Consider the following 26,262-nt stretch of genomic DNA (forward strand, 5'->3'; position numbering starts at 1 on the left):
TGGGAAAGGGAGGTGCGTGTCTCGCCGCGGAGCCTCCGCCACGGGACCGCCTCTACCTCGCCGAAAGTTTGCGAAGTGCCTCGGCGCTGGGGGGAGCGGGGCGGGGGCTGCCCGGTGGAGCTCCTCCTTCGGGGCCGGGCCTGGGCGGGCGGAGCGGGGAGGGAGCCCCCGGCCCCGGAGTGCCGCGGCTGCGGACGGAACGAGCGCCGGTCGTGTCGGGGTGCTCCGCGCAGGAGGAGCCCGCGACGTCGCTGCGGGCGGCCCGGGCACGGGGCCGGGGCGCTGCCACCATGAGGCGGCGCGGCGGGGGTTGTCTCCTGCCCGCGCCTCCGCAGCTCCTGCTGGTGCTGCTGGGAGCGCTGCTCCGCTCCAGAGGTAAGCGGCTGCCGCGGCACGCTCTGCCCCGCGGCAGCGCGGGGGGCCCGGCTGCCGTCCCGGGCTCGGCGGCGGCGATCCGTGCCCGGGCGGAGAGCCCTGCCCGGCCGCGCCGCTCACCTGCCCGCGCCCGCCGGGCGGGGAGCCCTGCCCTGCGCCGCGCCGCCCCGCCGCGCTTTGTCCGCGCCCCGTCCCGCGCCCCGACGCGGGGCTCTCGCCTTCGCCGTGTCGCGGCGGGCTGGAGCCGGCGGAGTGCCCCGGCAGGCCGGAGCGCGGGGCGCGGAGAGGCGCTGCCCCGGGAGCCCACGCGGCCGCTGCCCCCCGCGGAAGTTTGGCGGCGGCGGGCGCGGGCTTTGTTCCCGCGGTGCGAGCGGCGGGCCGGGCCGGGGCGGGCGCGCAGGTTGCCTCGCAGGCTGCCGTGCCCGGCGTGTCGGGACAGCCGCCGCTCCGGAGCAGGAATGCAGCCGCGCACCCGCCGCGACGGGCCCCTTAAAGGTACAGCCCGGCTCCGCGGCGGCGCCCCGGGCTACCTGCCTCGCCGGGGAGTGGGAGTCCTCCCGCAGCGCCCTGGCACAGCGGGGCCAGAGCAGGAGTACCAAAAATAGTGATGAGGGGAGGCTTTCGCTGCGCTCCTAGCGAGCCAGGAGGTAGTCTCATCAAGTCTCGCCATAAAAACTTTAGCTTTGTGGTTGCTCTATCAACTGACATCTGCTGTTTCTTCGTCTTGTGCTGTGGTTCTTGATTTTACAAATGCGCCCGGTGGAGAAGAAAACATCTAAACGGTTCGCGAAATTGTTTATAAAGAGTTAGAAGGCTTTTGGGGGAGGGGTGTGGAGAGGAGATACGTACCTCATTTCTTTCCCTTCACTGCTTTGGCAGCTGCTGTATAATTTCACCCATCCGTTTTCTCCTGTGCTACTCTGAAATTACAGGAAGCATTTGCAGTAGTGCTGCTGACCTCTATCATTCTACAAGTATTGCCCCTGGGGCACAATCATAGGAAGTTTGGGTTTCAAGTAATATTATTTCTCTTCTAACAAAAAAACTAATTGCAGGCAGCTTTGAAGAATGTGCTAAGCGAGCTTGGATAGACTGACTAGAGAGGGCTGTAGTTCTGTGTATCAGAAAGCCTGCTTTTTAGGAGCCACAAGGCCTCTTGAGTTCCCCAATGCCACACAGATACTTAGCTGTCCTCTAGTAGTGAGAAGGATCTAAAAGATAGATCTTAGTGTAGGTACAGATCTGGATGTGTTTTATTTTGGCTGTTACCCAGGTGCTCCTAGTTAATGTGTCTGGGCTGTTAACAGCCATGTGGGGGATGTCTGATTGTAAAATGCAAGTTTGCTAGTAGGTGGTTGTTCCTTGATGTCTCTAGGATGTTTTTTTATGGCAGTTTGTTTCTCTTTCAAGTAGTTTTCCCATCAGTGCACTTTTGTGCACTTTTGTATCCTCTTGTCAGATGACTGTAAGTTTATGTTTGGATGTGCCAGCTGCTTCCAGAAGTGAATATCCTCTTTCCTTCATCAAAATATGAGGAAATAAGGACACAATTTTGCAATAAGGACACAATTCCTGAACAATCTTTTTCCTATTTGAAGTAGGGAAAAACATGAGGAGATACCAGGATTGAGGTGGCAGAGAAAATGCCAAAATTTGTGATGAGTCAGTGTTCTTTGACATAGCTAGAAAATTTTCCAAGTTGTCCCTTAGAAGTAGCTGCAGGGGTGGCGTGCAGCTTAACTGTCACAAAGCATTCACGGAAGTTGTGATGCTGAACAGGTAAGCTGTTAGAAACACTTGGTCATTTACTGCTCTGCCTCAGTACAGGAGAGCGTAGAGCAAACAAGTCTGCAAGATTGACCTTTGACTCTTTTGTAGTGGATAGCGGCAGATCAAACTGGGTAAGTCTGTGCCAAAGAATCCCCAAACCAACAAAAGAGGTCTGCAAGTGTCTTGAGCTCTTGGAAAAGTGCACTGCAGGTAAAAACAGGTATAGAGAGGGAATTTAATGCTCATGTCATGCACTGCTGGTGGCTGGAGCAAAGAAGGACCTGGTGTTAAGATGATCTGTGTTAGTATAAATACAGAATGTCACAGAACCCGTCTGGCTGATGTGTTTGCTGTTTCGGCTCCTGGAGCTCTGCCAGAACAATACATAGCTAATATCAGAGCTTCACTTCTGAAGCATGTTGACTATGTTTTATAGTTGGAAACCTAAACATATTGCTTCTGTGGAAGTATAATTTGCAGTGGGAATCAGAGTTTCAACTGCCTGTGCTTGGCATTGCTGTTGGTTCTGCAGCTATTAGCCAAGTGTAAAGCACCCATTTTCTTATTGTCAACTTGGAGCTGATAATGTCCTTCCTGGGTGTGCTGAGAGTGCCAGGGTTTGCTGAATCATCAATTTGGATGATAGTCAGAGATCTCTTGATCACCCTGAATTATCTTGACTTTTTTTTTTTTCCAGAGTGGTGATGGCACTGAGTAGCATTCCCTATATTCCTAAAATGAGGAGCAACGTGCTGCAGGCAGTGACAAGTGATGGTTTTTTGTTTTGCTTTTGACAATTCCATCTACTAAAACATAATGGAAAAGCATATGGCATAAATCTTCCAGTGTGAAGTTAGCATAACTGTTTTATTTAGTATATATAACCAATTTTCTTTTATATTCTCTTTCTAGAAGCTTTCAGTTGTGTGCTATAGCACTGTTTTCTGCAATAGAGAAACTCTTCTTGTGTCTTGGGAGTGTGGGTGTATGCAGCAAGAAAATTAATAGGTGCATAGTTGCATAAAGTGTTTGCATTTCCAGAATGTCTTGTGAACCTTGAAAAGGGATATTCTCTTCATGTGGGCCACAAAATGTGATTGCAGAAAACTGATAGTTGTTTTTCTAAATTGTATTCCTTGAAATTACAGAAGGAAAAAGTGGTTAGATACAAACATTATCCAGTTGTTTGTAGTTCAAACGAGAAAACAGTACGTGCTATATCTTAACTAGAAAAGAAATCAAAGTGATTTGTATTTTGTTTTTACTTGTAAATGCTCTCCAGACTAGTGAAATTAACATTAAAAATAGTTAAAACATTAATTCTGTGAGAATGATCTGTAGTCTGATAGTGCTCTTGAATCTTCGTGCACTCTTGTGAAATAGGCAAATATTATCCTTGTTTTGTAAATGTGGGAAGTGAAGTAGAAATTGTCTTGCCCAAGGCCAACTCCATTTGCCCTAGAATGCAACTTACAGTCGAACACAATAGGATGTATGCTTCATAACACTTCTAAAAGCTGATAAAGAGATATTATCTTAAATACCAGTCAAGGTTTTAAAAATAGGTTTATGTAGTAAGTGCATGTTCTGCAGCTTCATTGAATTCCTTTGCTGCTTGTGACTATTTATCTTTTTAATAATACTTACATTTCTCTCGATGATGGTCAAAAATCATAAAACCACAGAAATTTTACTGACTCTGTTGAAAAGGGTGAATTGGTAAATAAAGTGTTATTAAAAGAAATGTAAAAGAAAGGTGGATACTTAATTTCTCTAGTCCCCCATTATTTGTGGCTTAACTATTTGTGATGTTTTGTTCTATGGGTTTACATAATCAGATGGTATATATTAGACTTAAACTGACCATCTTTTAAGGTGCCTGGCTTTACCTGATAAAACATCCAGAGCTGGAGCTCTGGCAAACAACAAACCCACTCCTTTAAATGGCATACTGTCTTTAGTGACTGTCTGTGTTTCACACAAAGCAGGGCAGAAAACACTAAATGTAATTGTCATCCACGAATCTCATGTCCTTGGTGGTTAGGCTCTTACTTTTGTGTCTGTGGTGTCAATGGTTCTTTGCCATTGCTGTTAGGTTAGGTATTACTCTTTTATGGGATTTTGTTGTCTCTGCTGGGTGAAAACTGGGCACTGTAATGCTCCTTGAATCTCTTCTTTCTTCTGTCTGTAGATTTCCATTTCCTTGTACTAAAGATAGTAAGCATATGGATGCAGGAGCTTGTTATTCTGTAGACTTGTGGTTTATTCATACTTTATATCTGGTTGCTCTGGGACTGTTACCTGGGAGTATTTGACTGCTCTCCTGTTGTGAGTGAATTCATGTTCAGGTTTTTTAGCTTTCCAGGCATGTTTTTTTTGCCTTTCTTGTGCAGAGCTGTCTGTTAGATGCTGAAGTGTTCCAGCCTTTGCATCTAGTCTGGGGGACTCTTGAGCTGCGATCAGTCTTTTGTGAGCAGCAGATATCCTTGGCTGTTGTTGTGACCCTAGATGAAAGGAGATTCACTGTGTAAGGGCAGGAAAAGAAGTTTTCATAAAGACTTTATTAACATCAAATGGAGCTGATGTTTGTTGAATTTTATTGTGCTGAATTGTGAATGACTGAAATTCCTCATGTCAGGGAATTAGGTAATTTAAGATAGAAGACAAAGAAAAAAAGGGAATTGAAGTATCATGAGCCCGATTCTGATGGTATGAGATACATTAAGCATTCTGGTGTAAGCGTGTTAGCACACCTGTGGGTTGAAAAGTTAGTAACAGAAGCTTTGTCTGTCATGAGGTTCTTAGGTGATTAGGTTCTTCTGGTATTAGCCACCAGTCAGCAAGTCACAAACCATTAAGATTAACGAACAGCAATGTAGGTGCATATTCAGTGTTTGCACTGCTAGCTGGAGTTTTGTCAAAAAGTGTATGACCAAAGACAGCGCAGATCTTGTTTCTCAAGCTGTTGTATGTTGATAGCAACTTTCTATTGTTGCAATACTCAGAAGTAAAAAGCACCAGGTTTTTTCCCTGAATGGGTTAGAGTTAGAATAGAATTCACCTTCCTGTACTGTAATGATGAGGTTGTATAAAGAACTGTTGTCCAGCAAAGCTTCCAGTAGATAAAATATTTGCCTGAAAACAGCCCCCAAGTTCTGTAGTGTCAAGGTGGAATTTCACTCTTGAAGTTAAATCTACCAGCAGTGAGACGTTATCATGACTCCAGGCAGGGGAGACCCCTCTCCTGGCTACCAGCATGGTGACTTCCTCAGTATGCCCTAGCAGGGCATAGTCTTCTGTGTCTCTTTGTTACTGCCTGACAGCCCCTCCCAGCTGCTGGAGCTTTCTGTTTCTATTGCATAGCAGCAGTTCTTTAATCAGAAATCTTGTTAGTATTCAAGGATAATTGATCCGACTCTCTGGTAGGGGGTGGGGACCCAGCCTTGCATCCTTCTCCTACTTGCCACCCCTAGTTTGACCCCTGTTGTCTCTTTGTTTCCTCCTGTTAAGTTTGTGCCAGTGATATGTGTGTGTGCTGTTTTTCCAAGCAGCCTGAAGTTGGCTGTAACCAAGAGCAGCAGTTAAATAGAGCCCGATTTCCCCGCTTCCTGGCGTTCAGTTGTTCGGCTCCATTTTCTGGTCTTCTGTGTTTTTGATTTGCAGAGAAGGAACTTACTTGGTGCCCCCGGGCATCTCTTAAACCCATTAGAACAAGCTCCATTATTTCACTGTACTTAGAAATCCTCCTCCTTTAGCCCCAGCATCCATCAAAATAATGTATCCTCTGTAAGGCCCTCTGGAAAATGTTTAATAGGATCTTTTCAAACTCAAGGAGAGTTCCAGTTGGAAAGGGGGAGGGGAGAAGGCTAATGGAAGATCTGACTGTGACTTGCAGTAAGCCTGAACTTGGCCTGTGTCAGCTCTCCCTTCACCTCCATGCTGAACAGAGCGGATCCAACACTGGGATCAAAGCTGGAAACAAAAGGCTTTGGGAGAAAAATTTCCCGTCTGGCCAAGAGGCAGCCACACAAAAGTGGTGCATAATTTATCACTCGAGGTTTATTTCTGCTGTGCTCCTTCTGGAGAGAACAGGAAAAAAGAAGTGACTCTCCTGCTGTTTCGAAGTGGATAAGTGATGGCTTTGGAGATTTGAGGCAGGAAGGAGCTAGAGATACCATGGAAAAACCTTTTCAGTGCATTCTGTACCCCGCTCCTCTCTTCTCAGACATGGTCCGACATTATTTCTCTTGAGGGGAACCCTATTCTTGCATTTTGAAGTTTCAGAGAGTGAGGACTTTTAACTTCTCTGGTAATTTCCAAATCACAGTGGAGTGGTGTTGCCCTTGGCAAAATCAAGTTCTTTGACTTTCCAAGGTGTTTTTCTTAACTTAAGGATTGGTCTAGGTGCTGTGGCTCTGTGTAACATGAAGGAAGGGCTACGTTTGCCCCAAAGGCTTTATAGTCTTAATTGGACATCTGACATCTGATAAGGATCAGGGGGTATGATAATTCTACTGGGATAGATAAGGTCAATATTAAAATTGTATTGCTTTCTAATTAAATTTCCTTTAGCTTTGATTTAATGGGAAAAGCTTCCAAAGTTTTTCATTCCAATCACTTCTTAGAATGAGGATAGAGAGAGGTTTTGGGTAGGAGTTGGCATCAAAGACTACCGAAAGCTGGTAACTGTGTAAATAAGGATGAGGAAGCAAATGCAAGAGTAGTGTAAACCATGAGAAGAAGGTAAAGGGATATAGAAGTATAGATATTAACAGAAGCAAAGATAGGCATTTTGGAAATGAGAGCCAAGGACTTGAGCTGGCAAAGGAACAGAAAAGTCGTGTAAGGAAATCCAAGTGGAGTAATTATGTGGGATCTGATGGCAGAAAGCGTTGTTAATTAGGTAGGATAAAAGATGGAAATTTTGAAAGGGAAGATGAGCATTGAGCATAATTTAACTGCTGAGACAGGGAAAGACTTATTTTACTAATGCTTTAAAGGAGGATGTGACAAATTGCTAGGAATCCGTGACAGTAGAGTCCCTGACCTAATGGAGTGATTTTATGAAATATTAGGAGCCTAGCCATGGAGTCAGAGGTGGAAAGGGAGACTGTTAGCAGAACGCTGTGATGGTGAGCCCATGAGATAGATTCCACATTCCACCACTGCAGACAAAGGTGGTGATGGAGCTGTTGGCCTTGGGAGCACGTAAGCTAGAAGGATTTTTGAGTGGGATGTTCCAGAAGGTATTTTGGCAGACAGTATTGTCTGGAAAAGTGTATGAAATTGGGAGGGCAGAACTGAAGTGAGAAGGTAGAACTTTGGAGATAATTGCTTGGACAAAAGCATCAAGTGAGAATAGGAGATTACTATGGGTTTGGTAAGAAGTCTGGATATAGAAACAAGTGTAAGTCTGGTGGCAGAAAATTGCTCCTTTCCTGGAAAAGCAGCCTACTTCTCTTCCCCTTCCCCGTTAAGAATTGCTGTGTGAAAGAGTGAGTCACTATAGTGAACAGTTAAAACACAGACACCTGATGTCCTCAGCCTTTTCTCTGAAAGGCTTGTAAGGAGCATCCTGGGACTATGCAAAGTTAGAAGGAAATACACACTCTGCTCCTTTAGCCTGAATCTCCAGCTCTGTCAGTTCATTTGACTTGGTGACAGCAGGTAGTGCTGGGAGAGGTTCTTGCTTAAGGTGCAGCCATTCAGTATATCAGAACTGTCTCATGGGATCTAGGATTAGAATAAAATAAAGACACACCTTCTTTCTTTTTTTTTTTCCTTTGTGCTCCCACCCGATTTTAGTTCTGAATTTCCATAACTGCTGAATAGTCAAATCCTTTCTTTGCGACTCTGAGGGCAGGGGAAAAAAAAAGGAGAGATGTCTTGGGGTTGTAATTTCCTGCTTCTGTTCCAGGCTTCTGAGGATGAACCGGGAGGTGGGATAATTCTCTGAATTAAAACTGCATTTGTTAGGAGGAAGCCAGCTTTACTGCTGTCCTTTCTTTGTTATTCAGACTTTGCCACTTCTTCAAGCTTGACAAATTTAAGAAATTAGGTTTTTGAGGCCTCAAAGACTGTATTCTCTTCACTGTGATTTTTGAAGCCTGCTACTCTTGAAAAGCCTGAGTTGAGCTTCTTGTGGCTGAAGGACATGCCGCTAATTTGTGCTGCCTTTATAAAAAGGGCCTTAATCAGCATAGTACCTATTAGCATGAGGAAAAACATAACAAGTCTGTCTGTGAGAGAAATCTAGAGAGTTCGTAGTACGGGAAAGGGGAGATAGATTGGAGGCTGCCATTCTGGAGGCTTTAATAGCCAAGAAACAGGAGAGAGTAGTCATTGGTAAATAGGAATGCTAGAGAACTACCTGCATTTTAGTCATGGATCTCAAATAGAAGTACTCAGTGTTTAAATCTTAGAAAGCATGATGCAGGAATAAGTGAGAGGCTGGGTCAGGAGTTCTTTAAGAGCAATAGTCATTAGCCTGCACACAGACCTAAGTTAAATACAAGGAAAGACCAGGCTGAGCTCAGAGCTGTATTCATGCAGAGATGAAGTGATGAAGGGAATTTTCTTGGGCATTGTCTTGGAAACTGGGAAGGACAGATTTGTCCAGTTGATGTGGTTATGGCCCTTTTCTATCTTAGGGAAGGCTGCCTCTGCATCTGACTTCTTCCCTGATCCAGTGAACAGCAGCTACAGGAGGGTGTTGACTCATGAAGAGCTGATTGCCGAGCAGTTGTCTCCACCACAAGGGTGGTAACCTCGTGTGTTCCAGTTTGAAATGTCACAACTCAGGAATGGAATTATTCAGACCTGCAGTCAGCATTACCTTAAACAACAGAAGACCTTTAGGCCTTTTGGGTGATAGTTGTTGGTTTTAGGGGTTTGTTTTTGTTGTTTGTTTGTGTTGTTGATTTTTTTTTTCCAGGCACTAGGTTCTTTTAGCTGGGAAGCAGGTGGATCCCCTGCCTGTGCCTCAACTCCTCCAGAAGGGCAGATTTGTCATTTTGCATCTTTACAGTTACGCTGAATAATTTCTATGCTACCAGTATTCAAGCAAGAACAACCCTGGTGTTCCTGGACTTCTGCAACCTTTGACTACAACCTTTGGCTTGAAGCAGCTTGCTCACTAACAGGAGAAGCCTGTTATTTCTCTGAGGTTTCTCTTGTTTGTGACCTGCCTTCTGTGAACTGGAAGAGGAGGAGCTGTAATCTTCTGTTGCTCTTAGTGCAAATTCCAGACTAGAACAAAATAAGTAAATTGCTTAGGTTTAAGTTTTCCAGTCAATTGTCCCTAGAAAATGTTGGGTGTTGTTTTGGTGCTTCTTTTCTTGCCTTGTTATGGTTAGTTCTTTACCTGTAAGTCTTTAAAAGTTTGGGAGCAAACTTTAAAGCTTTAAAGGAATGTCTTAAAAAAAAAAGGGGACAATTCCTGTGATACACTGTAGTAACCTTTTCTTGGTTGGTTGTGCTGAAGAAGCAAACTTGGTGATGATAATATGGAAGAATAAGAGAAACTCAGATGATTATTTTTTGAGAAAGGACCCGTGAGCAGTTTTTGTGATGAGATGCTTTAGAGCAGACTGGCAAGAAAGAGGGGGTGGCAGACACTTGCCTCCTTTAAATGCTTGGCAATCCCCCGCTTAGCTTAATTGGGTACACAAGGTGAAGCCTTAACAGTTACCATATAGAAATACTGGGAGATACAGGGAAAATTAGACCTATGTACAGTTCATCAATTGTAGGATAAAAATAAACAGTACTCACACAATAGCCTTCGAGCAAGGAAGGGAGTGAGGCAGAGATGACATCTTTGGTCTGTACATCTTGATTTACGCGCTCAGGCGAAGCAGCCTGTGAGCTCAGGCTTCGATTAAGTGACTGGGACAGCTGCCAAAACACCTACGTTAGCTGGCTAAGGTATTGCAGTGCATTGGTCCTGCAGGTTCATCTGGGAAAGGCAATGGAGTGTTATCTGGGTTTGTCTTGGGTTTTTTCTTGAACAACATTGTAACAATATGCTTTGCATCCTATGTCAAGATCTTAAACTAAATGTGATGGCAATGCTAAAACTGCTTCTTGAAGTGTAGTGAGGACAGAGGGCCATTGGAGTTACACCCTAGAAGACCGGGTAGCCTAAGGAGCCAGCTTCTGACTGTGCAGGCTGCATACCAAAGTCTCTAACGTATGTGCTTTATGGCTCCATGCCCTTTAGAGACAAGAGTGGCTCACAGGAGCAGAATGACAGTAACTCCATAAGGAGAATATTACCTGTTATGGGATGGGACTGAGCTAAGGTGGGTAGACAGCACAGACCCTCTACAGCCCCACTGTAATGAGCTTCAGGAACCTTTGCATGCTTAGTGCTTAAGGCTTTGTGTGACTGTGCTGGCTGCGTTAGCAGCCCTAGCAAGTAGGGCATGTTTGAACTGTTCAAACCATTAGAACTGAATACACTGCTGAGATTTTCCTCCTATACTAATCAAGAGTAAATTAAATATTTGACTCCCACAAGAACGAGCTCCAGAGCTCTGAATATTCTTCCTTTGTAACCAAAGGGAAGTCAACTTTTTTATTTTCAGATGTGCAAAGACATGAAGTTACTAGATCTAGAGGTCTGTGTAATGATTGCTACAGAGTAGGACTGGGAGGATTTCCATTGCTGATCCTAGCAGCAGCAAAACCAATTCTTTTTATGCAATCTTATCCAAAACAGCAAAAATTGTCTCCACCTAATAGCACAGGAGAACCATAGGCTGAAACCAAATGAAAATGTTATCCATGCCTATGAAAACGTTGTTTCTGGGGTTTGACACTCCTTTTGAGGCTTGGGAAGCAACTAATTTCATCCAAAATTCACATGAGAAACTAGTCAGAATCTAAGCCAGAACACAAGTTTCTATAGCAGAAAAAAAAGTCCGAACCTGTTAGCCAACTAAACTGCCACAAGTTATTGTACAAAGTTATTCTGCTGGCACTTAGTGCCAAGTCAAATGTGGAAAATGAAGTCAGATTCTACCAAATACTGAGCTGGCATGTGCAATTTGGGTTGCACTTTGGATACAGGGAGAATACCATAAACAATAAATGTTGCAATGAGAAGTAAAAGGAAAGGCTGAGAAGAAAATTTTATAATCTTATGAGTAAAAGACAAAATATATTAGAGCAAAGAACATTTATTTTATTAGAAATAAAATGTTCTTCTTTGACACTTGGACTCCATACCATGTATCCGTTTCTTCTTAAAACCTCTGTGGAGATGGGCCCTTCATATGTTGAATCCACTTCTGGAAGAAACTCAAGCGTGCTGCTTTTTACATGTGGGTAACACTTGCAGAGCTTGTTTTGCCAATAAAAGTGTCTCTGAATTGATTGTGGAGGGATGTGGTGCAAGTTCTGATGTAACATGAGGCTCTTTGCAAGTGCGGATTTTGATGAGAACTCATCTTTAAAATCTCTAGTAGTTTTGTTTTCTTGTTGCCGTTGTGAATTGGCTCCTTTCTTTCTGTGGTCCATTGTTGTATGGATGATGTTTGGAAATGAAATGTCTTCCATCTGGCTAAGAAATTTGATTTATCCTTGGAGGCCTGAACTGCTGTCTTTGCTAACAGGAAATAAACAATGTTCCAACTGCCCCAGTTATCACCCACTTGCCTTTCTCCAGATCCACGTCTTTTGCAAGGATCCTAGAAGAGAAGACTAATGGATCATGAATTGCATTTTGGGCAATCCTCTGTTCCTTCATATCTATCAATTCAGTCCTCTCCTCCTCTTTAAACTTGGTAAATTAAACACACGGCTTAAAGCAATCAAACAGTGGGCTGGACCGTGGAGGTCTGGTTTGCCTGGACACAGTTCATAGCTTGTTTCAGGTGGCACTAAGAATGCAGCTCCAAATGACTTACAAGGGCATGTTACTGATTCAGAGTAGGGTTTAGTATAACCTTGCTTTATGGGAAATACTGTCATCAAAATACAGTTTTATGGTAATATATAGCCCATGTTTTGGAATAGCAGAATTAGAGGAGTTTTTGCTCCTGCTCCCTTTTCTTTTACTAAAACTTGATTTCTCTGAGAGAAATTTTTTTGGCAGGGCTACTAGGACGTTGTCACTGCTGAGGGTTGTTCTTTTCTGCCTACAGTGTGTGTGGCTTGGCCTCCAGCTGCTGGGCTTCCTTGGCCCAGGGGTGTGGTTTCTTGTTGCGCCTAGTCTGGTGTAACTGTGGGTTGTCCCAGAGAGCAGTCTCGCTCCCTTGTCCCTTTGATAGGTCTGTGTAGATATCTGCTGGGTGAATCAGTCCAGCTTGTCGGTTTGTCACAGAACTGGCCTGCAGAATGGTGAAACCACAGGTTGTGTGGTATTGGCAAACTGAAGTGAATTGCTCTTCAGTGAGCTCATCAGTATAGACCTGATGGAAGGACAGAGGGAGGCAAGACCAACTGGTTTTTTGGCACTGACTTGCTGCTTCTTTGCTTTGCCTTGATAGTAATTTGGAAAAGCTTCCCTAGAAACAAGGAGAGGTGAGAATTCAAGACCAGGATTTAATTTCTGTGGCTCACATAAGCATAGCCTCTTCATTGTATCGTTACTTGTATGACAGTGCTGTATTAGCGTCCAAGTGTGGTGAAAGATCAACCTATAGATGTTGCAATACATTAATACATATAGATGGTGCAGTACATTAATTGTTGATGCCCTTTGTGGTGGAAACTTCTATTCATTAGGGTTGCAAGAAAAGGCCTAGTATCTTATTTTAGTTGGGCTACCACAAACTAATGTTGTAAGTTGTTGCCAGAGAAATTGTCAATCTCAATATGAAAAGCTTTATCGCCTTGCTAGTGCCTTGATTATTCTTTCTTAATCTTGCCTTTTAAATAGCTGATGTCTGGCAGAGAGTTGGTTTTTGACACTTATTTGCAGACTCTGGATTAGAGTTTTGCTTGCTGTCCCCACCACTCTCCACTGATGCAGTGTGATGATGAGGTTTCACAAGCCCAGCCTGGGCATGCACACAAAAGAAGGCACAAGCCACTCTCCTACCAAGCCAAGACGTGGAAGTGGCAGTGGTGATGCAAAGTGTCTGTTTAGTCACAGGAAGACAGAGCTAGCTGTGGGAAAGCATAAGCTGTCTAAATGGCCATTCCTGTTCTCCCTGAATGAATATGTGGCAGGCTGAAGGGGAAGATGTACATAGGATGAATCTTACACATGAATTGTCAATTGGATCACGTAAAGATTCACTCTAATGGAAATCAGAACTTCACAGTGTTACATGCAGCATGCGCATACAATAAGAACAATCCCTTCTCTGAAGAATTAATAATTTCTGCATGTAGTAAATTGACAGATGTATGAAATAATAAAAAAATACCCACAATGAAATTAACATAGTAAATAGAGGCTTCACTTAGGCTTTGCCTTTTAGTCTGTATGGTGATGCTTCTTCCTGCCTTTCTGTTGAAGCTGCCTTTCTCTAATTGTTCTTTTTCCCCTTCTGATACAATGCACGCAAGATTATCACAATTAGACACGTTTGTTGTGTCTGAGGTCTGATAATGGGAGAGTGAAAATTATTCTCAGATGTAATGTCCGTCTTAGAGGATTTAGTTGCTCTTTTTGCCCTGGATATAGTGCATGTTCCTGTCATCTGCCAGCATATTCAATAAACAGTTGGCACTAGTCTAATGAGCATCATATCTAAACCCAGCTCTCAAAGATCTGTTCTGTGTCTGTGACTCTTCCACTCTTTCCCGTATCCTGACTGTAGTATCTCTTAGAATGGATCACAAAATGATATTTAACCATGTAATCACAAAGGTAAAGAACCAGAGGCTTAACTTGGGCTGGGTTAGAAATCCAAGTTTTAACCCTAGATTCCTGGCTTGGGATAGTGTAGCTGTTGACAACTTCGCCTAAAAATTAAGTGTTCCTTTTTGCTGCTTTGTAGCAGCAAGCTAGATTGCTGGGTAGAATTCTATAAATGTGTAATTTGCTCCAGTGGCTGCATTTACCCAACAGCTCAAGAGCTCAAGTGTTTTTCCCTGCACCCCCTGGAGATCAGCTGTACAGAACTTGGATTGGGAGTGCCATCCTTTCAAGCTGTTACATAAAGATTCCCTATGGTTGTTGGGTCAGGTGTGCTCATGGCTAGGTCTGGGATTTTTTACTTTTCTCGCAGGATAGTTGACAATTTTATTTTGGAGTCTACAGACTTTTTTCTTTTGAGGGTAAATAAGTTAACCACAGTGACTGGTTGCTTAATAGCTGGTTTTTTTCTGCACACTGAAGTCAGTGTTTTTTTCCCAGATTAGAATGTTACATTTTTAAACATTTACTTACTCAAGTGTAGAATGATCTAATTCCCTGTGTTTATTCCTTTTCATAAGAATTTTCAGCACAGTAGCATGTCTATCCTACTTCCAAATGTACAAACACTTGGTAAGCAGACTGTAAGAAGAAAGTCACGCATGACCCACTGTAGTAAATACATTTTTAAAGCCTTAAACAGGAAATGACCCCAACTACTTCTGTCAGTTTGCCTCTGAGGCCATGGTTCTGCAAGCAACGAAGCAACAGAAGGAATCAAACTGGGCTGGGTGAGGAGGAGTTGGGAGATCCTTCAAGTTTGCATCTTTTTGAAGCTCATTGCCCACTGCATAGCTTTTACTCATCTGTTTTTTTATCAGACTGCACAAAACTAAGCCAGTTTATGGGGTTGTAGGACTGGCAGTTAGAGAAGGAGGGCTAAGAGCTCTTTAGGGTTGGACAACTGATGGATGTAAAATCACCATCCTGAGTCTTCTTTCTCATTTTGAGCAAACATCTTTGTGTTTCTGGAGAGCCTGAGACTTGTATTAACACTTAAATATAGTTAAATCAAGACTGCTTTCTGTCCTTTGCTTATTGTGCACAGAAGGTTTGTTTCAGAGGGATACCTGGAAAGAAATTAAGAAACTAGATTACAGCATGAAGGGCAGAAAATTTTATCTTCCCCATGGAAAGCAGATATCTTCCTCTGAGGACTTGATACCTAAATCATCATGTGTGTATTCAGTTTGCAAAGTGTTTGTGCAGTTTTAAGGAGGGGTATGGGAATGATTTCCCAAAGGCTGTTGCTATTTGTAATTCCACATTATCAAACTGTATGTTTGATAACGAACAGTGAAAAAATGAAGGGAGAGTAATGAAACTCTAAGCAAGCTTCTCAGAATCTGGACTTAGTGGACCACATTCAGTCTCAGAATAAAGGGCCAGGAAATGGGAAAGCTAACTGAGCTCTGCCTCTGAAGCTGAGATGGATGCTGTCATGATGGTAATGCTCTATAGCTTAATTGGGTACCGTGACTTAAGGTGACCTGATCTTGACTCATCAAGGTTTGTTGGCTGGAGGTCCAAGTGTACCAGATGTTCTTACTTAGAGAATGATCCATTGGAATAAATGTTATGTTCTTACTGTGTCTGAGAATGGTAGCATAAGGTACCAGAAAAATTCAGCAAATTTAGTCAAGAAACAAACTGCACATTAGGGCCTTCCCCGCCCCCCCCCCCCCCCCCGAAATACTTCTTTTTTTTTTTCTTTTTTCTTCCTGACTGAAAAAAAGGTAATTTTACTTCACAACTGTTGAAAAGAATAACTCCTCCACTTAGGAGTGGAAAGAGAGGGGGGAAAAGTCTGTATTCAACAGAAAAAACTCCCAAGAACTTCTCAAGGTAGACTGTAATTACTGGAGGTAAAATTCTGCTACAAGTAGACACATAGCCCTGTGTTCTGTCACTTCTCTACTGTTATCCAGTCATTTTAGGTAGCATTTTTAGCACTGATGGGCTTGGGTTGCTCTTTGATCAGAGGAAGTACTCTATATTTGGCTGAATAATATTGTATTGCAATGCCCACAAATTGGCTCAAAAGCCTGATTCAACTTAATTTGTCTCTTGTACCCTACTCCCCAAAGTATGCTGGAATAACAGAAGGAAAATTGCTCTTGAGTCATTGTGGTAAGTGCATCTGTAAGACAGGAGACATCACACTGTCTATTCATGGGTTTTGGCCCTGAGATCATTCTAGCAAAAGGAAGTATGCATGGGGGACACAGAAGAGTTTAAAAACTTTTCAAGTAGGAAAAAATTCTTCTTCCAGGGCTGAATGATGTTTCTGAGCTTTATGAGGAATCTTTTATTTGGATAGGCACTTCAAACTCTGGAACTTGGTCCAGGAAGTAGTATCAGAAGCACTTTTTAATAATATTGTTAATATAGACTATTCTCATGAGAAAAATCCACAGGCACCTTTAGCCTGCTTTTGTATGGAAGCAGTGGTTATTCAATATGTGTGCATATCTTCTCACCCAAAAAAACTGGTCCCAGAGAATAGAAGTTCCGTGAAAACAGGCAGCACAATAAAGGGAGGGGACCACAGGAGCAACCTGGCTGTGGGTGAAGATTCCTCATGAGTTTGCATTTTGTTAGACATGAAAGAATCCCCTCCATCCATCTGGCAACAGATGCATCAAAATTGTCTGTTAAGAGATGAATCCATCTGAAACTGGCTTTGTGAATCCTGTTTCTCATGTAGCTATTGAGATTATTCAGGTGTGCAAGTTGAGGTCTTACTGGACATAAGCCTATTTCCAGGTCCCCAAGCAGTGGCAATGGTCTGAGTGATTAGTTCATCAAGCCAGGAGATGTTTAGTCCTCTCTCATTGGGAGGCAGAGGTCTTTAATGGGCTTTAATTGGGTGGCACTTCAGGACTCAAAAGCTTTGTTTGGTTTAGGATGTGGCTGCTTGGTTAGAGTGTAATATTTCTGGAAAGAAGCATGTTAAACCTGTATTTTGAGCTAACTGGTTGCTGGCTATTTCTCAAATATGAATGAGGTTTTGGATGGGGGGTTTTGTGGTTTTTTTGGTTTTTTTTTTTTAAATGTTTAAACTCATGAAGTTTTTGGACTGGATGTTATCAGTTAAGGTTCTGATATTGTGCTTATCCCCAGCTTAAGGGTCCATGGAGGCTGTGCTGTCTTGTATACCAAGAAATTCTAATTAGAATATCTGAAATAATTTCTACTCCCAGTGATCTGCCCTGTGCCTCTGAGTGGCTGAATATGAGGTAAAATATTGCTGAATGTCACAGTTTACAGCCTGGCAACTTTCATTTATTTTAGTGTGCTGGGTTATAAACTGAAGCTTTAGGAGCTGTGCACAAGTGTCCTGAGGTGATGTATTGCCAGATAAGATCCTCTGGATTGCTAGGTCTAGTCTGATTGAACTGGAAGGAAGCTGCAGGCGTGCCTCTCTTTTCCCTCTGGAGATGTGCCTCTTGCTCTTCAGGCCGTGTTACGAGGCCTGCGTGCCTCAGCCTGGCCAGGGCAGAAAGTAGCTGAGGGCTTTTGCTGAGGGCAGGGGAAGGAAGGAAGGAAAGGTGTCCTATTTACTCCTAAACATCCTCTGTGTCTTGAAGCACAAGAGAGACATTTTGTAATGCAAGTTGAACCAGTTCTGATGGTTTTTCCTAACTAGTTACATCAGAAAGGCCAAGGATCATTATTTCTTTTGCTGATTTTTTTTTTTCTTTCAGCCTTCCTCCCCCTCCACCTTTTGTCTTGCTTTCAGTTCACCCATCTGCATCTGGTCTTGCCCAGGCAGCTGCTGCTCTATTTGTATGTTCCCTGGGGGAGCTCTGGTGCTCCTTTAAGATCTCCTGTTGCTTTGGGAATTCACCTTTTAGACATGGTGCTTCATTAGCCTCTCTCATTTATTTAGTACTGTGAGAAAAGATTTCCCCTCCCAAAAAGCAGAAGAACGAGTTTCCAGCAGCATGTGCTTGAGAGAAGAGTGTCTCTATGTAAATAGAACAGGTTTAAAAGCAATTGGCAAGGGAGCAGCTGGGGAGGTTTTGAAGGAATATTGTTTGACCGAGTTGGCACTGTGAGACCCTTAGGAGGCTGAGGCTGAAGAAATCCCCCCTGCTCCTTCTCCATGGGGAAGGTTTGTCCACTGAAGAGTGACTGCACTGCCCCTGTGCACTGTTATCTCTTGTCCCCTGCCTCGGTCTCAGCACGGTTGCTCCTTTTTGTTGCAGCTCGTTAGAGGAAAAATAGCCATTTGGGATTTTTTCAACCATTGGGTTCTGCATTTCCTCATTTGCTGCCCCTCTCCCCTGCCGGGCGTTGTGGGAGTCGTCCCCTCTGCAGGCAATGGTGGGAACGACTCCGGCCTCACTTATCATCAGTGACAAATCAATGGCAGCCTTCAGAAAGCTGGCCCCCAGGATCCCCGCTCGGCCCAGCTCTGGAGCAGTGGGAGGCTTCCCTGGTGGATAAAGGCCTCCTTGCAGCCCTGACTTGTTGCCTTAAATCTAACTGAGGAAACCTTTTCAGTCTCTTCATCAGTGGCCCCCTCCCCTCTCGATTTGTCTTGGGGAAGGTGGCGGCTGATGGAAGGGGGGCACATGGGGAGGTGGGGGGAGACGAGAGTGGGAGAGCATTGGGGTTTGTAACACTTTTTTCTGTTTCCCTTTCACAATAGCCTGGCTAGTGCATGCAGAGCTGGGCTCACAAAGCCTCCCCGAAGTGCCTGGAGTCCCGCAGGGCTCCTCACAGTGAAAGTTTGCTGTGTGTATTCCTACCAACAATACAGCTGAGCCCAGCAACCGGCTCCAGCTTTGGGCAAATATTTCTGCAGCTTTTCCTTAATCGCTTTTGAGGGAAGGAGGGTGAGATGGGTTTGAGAGGTAGGAGGGTGAATGAAATTTTGTATATGCAAAGGAGACAAAAATATATATGGGTGGATGGATTGATCTCTGGCTTCTGTGGTCCAGGCTTCTAAAAGGAACCTTTGTCAGCATCTGTGCTAAAACTAGAGAGGGTTTGGGGGGCATCACTGTTGGATCTGAAGGAGAAAGGAGATTAGGGCAGACAGTGCGTAGTGGTTTCAGCTCTGCCAGTCTAGTTTTTTTGTTTTCCTTTAAGAAGGAAGCATAGCTGACAAGCCCTTTCTGTGTAGTTTAATCCAAAGTGTTGGTGTAGACTGAAAGTACAGCCTTTTTTTGTGTTATGTCTAGCTTATTTCTGCTCAGCTGTTCTGTAGGGTTTATGCTTGATTTCCTATTCTCTCTTTACCTATGAATTACCTCTCAGTTTCTAGTTTATTTGATCTGGGTCGCAGCTCAAGACTGGAAGAAATCAGAGAAGTGATGTCCCTTTAAAGCAAATTATTTCACCTTCACTGTCTGATAGGTTTTGGCCTTGAATGTTGCTTGAACCCACCCCTGTAGCCCTGGGATCGACATGTAGGCTCATATTGATGTGCTGGTTTTGTCTCCTGTTTCTAAAGCTGCAGTGGAGATACCTAAGCAACATGAAACTGCTTGATTGGGCCAAGAAGAGATCGTGTGAGCCCACTTCTCTGTTGCATTATGAGGAAAAATTACCAGGACACCTCCTTTAAACATTGCTTTCCACCTCTGCAGGGATGGCAGCAAGCTTGGCGTTCCTGCCGTTTGGAGTTAAATTCTTACATTAGTTAAGCTGTGTCGCATGTGTACTAAAAGTTCAAATGTCATCTTAGACCTGATGTTTCTGTTACAGTAGGAATGATACAAGAAGCATAATCCTTGTTCCAGACGTATTATGTCAGAAATTAAATTCGGGCAGGAGGTGCTTACCTGTGTCAGTATTCTCCTAGAACACAGAATACTTTTGCTCTAAGGTCATGGTTCCACAGATGCTTCACAATGAGCATAACAAGGGGCTGCACATATGGAGACTGAGCTTCCTGGACTCTCTGTCCAAGGCCATATGCAGGATGAGCAAGACTACTGTGCAATGGTAAAGCTGAGAGCAAAGTTCTTAGCATAGATATAACCAGTGCTTTTAAATAAGGGATATCCTTGCCTTTCATTTGAAGATGAGCACAGAATATGAATCCTTATTTGTAGGAGGAAATTCCTAGTAGGCCAAATACAGAGCTGAGTAAAAAGAACATACAATAGCATCTCTTTATGTAGATGTTCAAGCACCTTTACCCTCACTAGCATCTTGTGACTGCACCATTGTTTCCTATTACTGATGATATAGTGTTTGTAGAAGCATTCTATCCATAGAACATCACAATTAGTGGTGAGGCAAGGTTTGTAGGAAGAGAACCACTTTAGTTAGACCAACTAATGTGGCTGGACAAACAAACAAGATTTTGGGAGCAGTTTGTCCTGAGAACTAAAATAGAAGCCTAAGTCTTTAAATTAAGCACAAGTTGAGAACAGTCGCTTTGAGTTCAGCTTGACTGTGTTAGTGAATTGGATATTACAAAGGAAGTTCCTGATACTTCTGGAGCAGAAGGGGGATGATATGTAGGAAAGGAGTTAGGGCATTAGGAGCCAAGCCTATTCCAGTCCTTGCCTGATTCTCTCTTGCAGTTGATTAAAGTGTCACCAATTTCTAACTTTCTTGGCTGAAACTTGAGGGAGAGAGAGAAGAGTTTCTGCTTATAAGTGTCTGTGTAACTTAAGTTAGACATGATTTGGTAAGTTTGCAGAATAAGGATGGAGAATGCTTCCCCCCTCCATGTTTAAAACCTTGCCATAGTACAGAAAAGTTGGAGAATGTTAGAGAGCCTCTCATACTCTAGAAATAAAAAAAAAAAGTAAAGGAAAAAGTCCAATCCAAAACCAGAAGAAGCTTAAGGATTCTTTGGTGTCTGAAATTCACCCGTGAATAGTGGAGTTGCAATTACTTTGTAAATATTCAAACATTTCTAATGTTTTAAAAACTTTCAATCAGTATTTGTATGTGCTGAGTAGGAGTTAAAAACCCTGCCAGCAGAAGCCTCTTTGATGCTTACTGTGGTGGACATTGACTATCCAGTCACAGAGGCTTGAGTTACCCAGGAGCTCTGCTCCAGTTATTGCTCCGTGTGAAGGGCACCAGAGGAGCTCTGGTCCAGAGAATGCCTTCTGAGAGGCTGCTCTATGGGCTGAGGGCTTCTTTGCTGACCTACAGGCCATGAGGAGGAGGAGAAGGCAGCTGCAGGAGGCTATTTCTGTGTGCCACAAAGGAGTGTTGAAGATTGTGTTGCAATGCAAGAAATAGCATGGAGAGCTGAGTCTATCATCCCACAAAGGATACATGCAAAACCAGTGCAGCTGTGTGCTGTCAAATACCAAATAATACAACCTGTCTGCCTGGTCAAATTATTCCCGGTAATTGTAAAGGATTAACTTTTTTGGTAGCTAAGTGATCCAGATGGAAAAGAGCTATTCTTTTGACATCAGTGTGGACCTGGCTAAACTTGTATATTTGTTCTCAGTGGGAATAGAGAGAAAAATGATTGTGCTGGCATCTGATTTGGACCAAGATTGAATTTATGGACATTTTTCAGGGGAGGAAAAAAAACAGTAAAGTTTAGGACGAAGGAGTAGCAGAAGAGAATTGAAGATTATAGAAGTAGGGAAACTTGTTAAGAGACAGGAAGAAATGAAGGAATGTGGGAATGTGTAAGGATGGTTCTGGATAGTGGTTGTCAGATGGGACACTCTGCCTCATGCTCTCTTTTCCTCCATCTAGTTCATTCATACCTGTACCTCATCTCCCAAGCTCATCTAGCCTGTACCTTTTACTCCCAAGCCCCATTTTCCTATAGTGGCTCACCCACAAAGCAACTTTTGTCTTTCACATTCTTTTCTGTAGCCTGTCCTTTTTCTTAAGAAAAGGGGACTTGCTAGTTTGAGAGGCCTGAGGCTGACCTGTTTGGCACTCTGTTTTACCTTCATATCACCTGTGTTACTCCCCTTTCCTTCTGTAGTGTTTACAAGCATCCAACCCTTCTGCAAACCATTCTTTGGCTTTTCAAGTTGGAGACTTGGAAACAAATTGTACACTTGGGTTTCTGTCATGGGACTCTGTCAGAGGTCTAGAAAACAGAGCTGATGATACCATTTAAAGAAGTAAGATGTGACGGTGAATCTGTGTTAATGGATTGCATGACTGTTCTGGTGATGAATACCGTATAATAACTGTGCATTGAGTTCAGGAGTTTGTGTTGCAAACAATATGGAGATTGTGTGGTGCCATAAAAGTGCAGAAGCTGTACAGGTGAATTTAATTCTGGGATTTCATTAAAGCTTTTTCTAACTTGTCTATAATGGATTTTAAATGTTCTGTGTAATCAGTAACAGCTGGATTTTTCTTCTGAAGCATGCTGCATAAGATACTGTTTTTGCCAGACTGTTGCTCAGTTCTGCGTACCAGGAAACAACCCTTTTAAATTCACACCTGTGAAACGAAATTTACTAAAATCTTCCAGGCCTTGGCCCCTCATTTCCTTTCAGTGGAAGGAGAGCTGGTGTTGGGGGTGTGTCTCCTAGTATGGTGTTTACTGCTACCTCTGCTTAACCTGTTGCTCATGGACCATTCAATGCATTCAATAACACTACTTATTTCCTCCTCTGTTGAGGAGTATATTTGTATATAATACAATATTTTTGCTTGGACTTGTCCCATAGCAGTTCCTTTCTCTTCCTGCTCCTGCAGGAAGAGAAGGTCCAGGTCTCTCGTAATGCTGTGCTTGCAGCCTCTTTCAGTCTCTTTTGACCCATTCCCTGTTGAATGAGAGCGTTGAGTAAAGGCCACAGGTCTGCAGATGAAAAACACAGGGAACATGAGGTGAGATCCATGTTAATTTCCCTCCGGAAACTGCCTCTCTGTAATTACAGTTCCAACATCCTCCAGAAGAAAAGGGCCCTGTCCCCTGCTACGGCCCCCCTGGCAAATTTGATGTTCCTTGCAGCAGGGAAACCAGGCGTGGAGCGGAGCAGGTCAGCTGGGGCTTGAGAACGCTCCCTTTTGGTGTCTTCATTGCTGAAGGGGGGTGGGGGCTCTTGCTGTTCTCAACCCCCTTCTTGCCCCTTCCCTCAAATCTCCCAAGTAAATACAATTTTATTTTATTATATTGCTGCTGATCTGCTGTCGTTTTTGATACAAAAAAGGTGGAAGGGGCAAGAAGGAACGAAAGAGTCTGGCGACAGGAAGAGATGAATTGCTGAAGAATGACACTGGCAGGGACTATTGTTCATTTTAACGCTGGAGCAGGAGCAGAGAGAAACGTTCACACGCCATTCTTGGGCATCCTGCTGGGCAGGCTAGGAAAGGGGCATTCCAGCTGGTCGTGAGATTTGGCTGGACAGATTGAATTGGGTTGAATAGAATGCTCGCCATTTTTTATTATTATTATTTTTTTTCTTATAAAGAAACCCACTGATTAATTGCAATGGAACCCGATTAAAGGCAGAGTCTGAAACCCACACAGACATTAGACATAAAGCTGTCAGCCTACCAGCATGTGATGACTGGGCCTTAACCCTTTACAAGGCAAATGGGGGAGGGGGATCCTCACCAGAGTCAACGTTGCTCAGTGTGTGTCTATGTGTTTGTGAGAGACAGGACTTCTGTCATTTGGGGAAGGAGTTGTGTGCACAGCAGGAGACCTGTAAACAGACTATGTGTCATGAAAGACAAGGGACTGGAGAATGAAAATAGGGTTTAGGGTCATTTTGTTCATGGAGAGGATGTATGAGGGTTTGCTCAAACGTTACTAGCTATATTTTAATAGTTTTGCGGAATTCAGTAGCCCTTGTCTACCCATATCTGTCTTTCCTTCTCTGCAATCCTGAATGTGGCAGTAGGAAAAATTCTGCAAAGAGACCTGTAAAGTTCCACAGATTGCATGGGGAATGTTGCAAAAGAACTTGGTAGAAACACGAAAAGCATAAAAACCAGTGAGTATATAAAGGAATGCTATAATGTGTGTGAGAACAAAGCTGTAGTTGAGCTCAATTTGGGGACTGGTGTGGAAAGTGGATGGCAGCTTGGATATATGTTGTCTCAGCAAGGATAGGATGGAATTTGAGAATGCTTAGGAACCCCTTTCTAGGACTAAAAACTCATTTCTGTTATATATTGATTTAATTTTAGAAATTTTGAAAAAAATCCATGTTGTGATATTTGTGGTTTTCTTTAACCTATTTTTTTGCTCATCTGATTTAGTGTCTGGACATGGTTCAATGCTCTCTGCTCATTCTCTTCTTTAATACCCTGTTTGTAGCTTGCTTCTGTTGAGAAGCACAGATGATTTATTCAAATAGACTCTTCAGGCTTTGAAAGAGGTCTCTGTGCTGCAGTGCGAGGAGATTGGTGGGGGGCAGATGCTCTTGCCCCCCAGCAATGCTCAGCTTCAAGTGTGGCACAGCAAAGGATGGCACATAAGTCCTCTAATGAGTGTGCTCTCCAGTCGTTTTATCTTTTTCTACAGCACCCTGTGCACATGTGTGCCCACTGGCTTGGAAATGTTTCTGTAGAGAAGTGGAAAGAGTGGAGATACGGTTGGAGCAAACAAAGGTCCTTTGTGGGCTCTGGGAAAATGACAGAGGGGTTGCTTTTTGCTCTCTAAAGCTCCTCATTCCTTCCAATTCATTGAATAGTTAAGGTTGGAAAAGGCCTTAAAGATCAATGAGTCCAACTGTTAACCAAGTACTGCCAAGTACACCCCTAAACTATGTCATTAAGTACAATGTCTACATGCCTTTTGAATACCTCCAGGAATGGTGACTCTACCACTTCCCTGGGCAGCCTGTTCCAATGCTTGACAACCCTTTTGGTGAAGAAATTTTTCCTCATAAATCTAAAGTAGATCTTCCCTTGTGTAACTTGAGACCACTTCCTCTTGTCCTATTGCTTGTTACTTGGAAGAAGAGACTGACCCCCATTTCACTACAACATTCCTTCAGGGAGTTAAATTTGGTCTCCTCAAGCCTCCTTTTCTCCAGGCTAACAGCCCCAGTTCCCTCAGCTCTCCTCATTAGACTTGTGCTCCAGAGCCTTCTCCAGCATCATTGCACTTCTCTATATGTGCTCCAGCACTTCCAGTGTCCTTCTTGTAGAGAGGGGCCTAAAACTGGACACAGCACTTCAGGTGTGGCTGCACCAGTGCTGATACATGGAGACAATCACTGTCCTGGTCCTGCTGGCCACACTGTTGCTGATCCAGGCCAGGATGCCACTGGCCTTCTTGGCCACCTGGATGCAGCTTGATCATGTTCAGCTGCTGTTGACCAGCACCTCCAGGTCCTTTTCTGCTGGGCAGCTTTCCAGCCACTCTTCCCCCAGCCTGTAGTGCTACATGGGGTTGTTGCAACCCAAGTGCAGGACCCAGCACTTTGCCTTGTTGAACCTTGTGCCATTGGCCTTGGCCCATGATCCAGCCTGCCCAGATCCCTCTGCAGTGCCTTCCTGCCCTCCCACAGATCAACATTGCCACCCAACTTGTGTGCAAGTGACTGAGGTGTGCCTGATCTCCCCATCCAGACTGATAAAGACAATAAATGGGACCAGGCCCGATACTGAGCCCTGGGGATGACCACTGGTGACCGGCTACCAGCTGGATGTAACTCCAGGCACCACCACTCTCTGGGCCCGGCCATCCAGCTGGTTTTCTAGCCAGTGAACAGTGCACTCATGTGAGCCACGAGCAGCCAGTTTCCCCGGGAGAATGCTGTGGGAAACAGTGTCAAATGCTTTACTGAAGAGGAGGTAAATAACATCCAGAGCCTTTCGCTTATCCACTAAACAGGTCACATTGTCATAGGAGCTTTCTGAGGTAGAAGTTGCTTATCTTCCTTTTTTTGTCCTACATCTCTGGTCACGTCATTCAGAATGCTTGGCTTCACAGGAAGCAGCTGTCAAATGGGGGACTCTTCATGCTCACTTCCTGTTGGGAAAAGAAAAAAAAAAGTGATAACATGATCTTTAAACTCTCTCCGTGTAGACATTAGTGTTGGATCAAGGAAGAATGGCATTATGCTAAGTCCTACAATTCATCAGTAAAATGAAGAACAATGTGAATAGACAGGATCTTGCATTATTTTCACTGCATCCTGTTCATGAAAAAGAGACTGCTGCAAAAGTTCTTCCTGCAGACAGATGTGTACCACTCCCCTTGAGAACCTGGGATCTCTTGAGATCCTATCAAGGGATACTGGAAATATTCACTCACTCTCAACTGACCAAGGATGACAATCAAATTTTGTGGTAACTCAGAAACAGTGTAGCCCAAGGAATCAGGA

The 26,262-nt window shown here is 43.7% G+C and overlaps 1 protein-coding gene across 1 annotated transcript in view; it reads left to right on the plus strand.

Annotated features, from left to right (window-relative positions):
• Positions 1-228: 228 nt before the first annotated feature.
• Positions 229-26,262, plus strand: part of LRP4 (LDL receptor related protein 4) — an 83,421-nt gene continuing 57,387 nt past the window's right edge. Inside the window, 1 exon segment of the mRNA XM_036384113.1 lies at positions 229-375. Coding sequence (XP_036240006.1) covers positions 291-375 — 85 coding nt within the window. The 5' untranslated portion in view covers positions 229-290.

This window comes from Molothrus ater, chromosome 6 (assembly GCF_012460135.2).
Source record: "Molothrus ater isolate BHLD 08-10-18 breed brown headed cowbird chromosome 6, BPBGC_Mater_1.1, whole genome shotgun sequence".
Lineage (NCBI taxonomy): Eukaryota > Metazoa > Chordata > Aves > Passeriformes > Icteridae > Molothrus > Molothrus ater.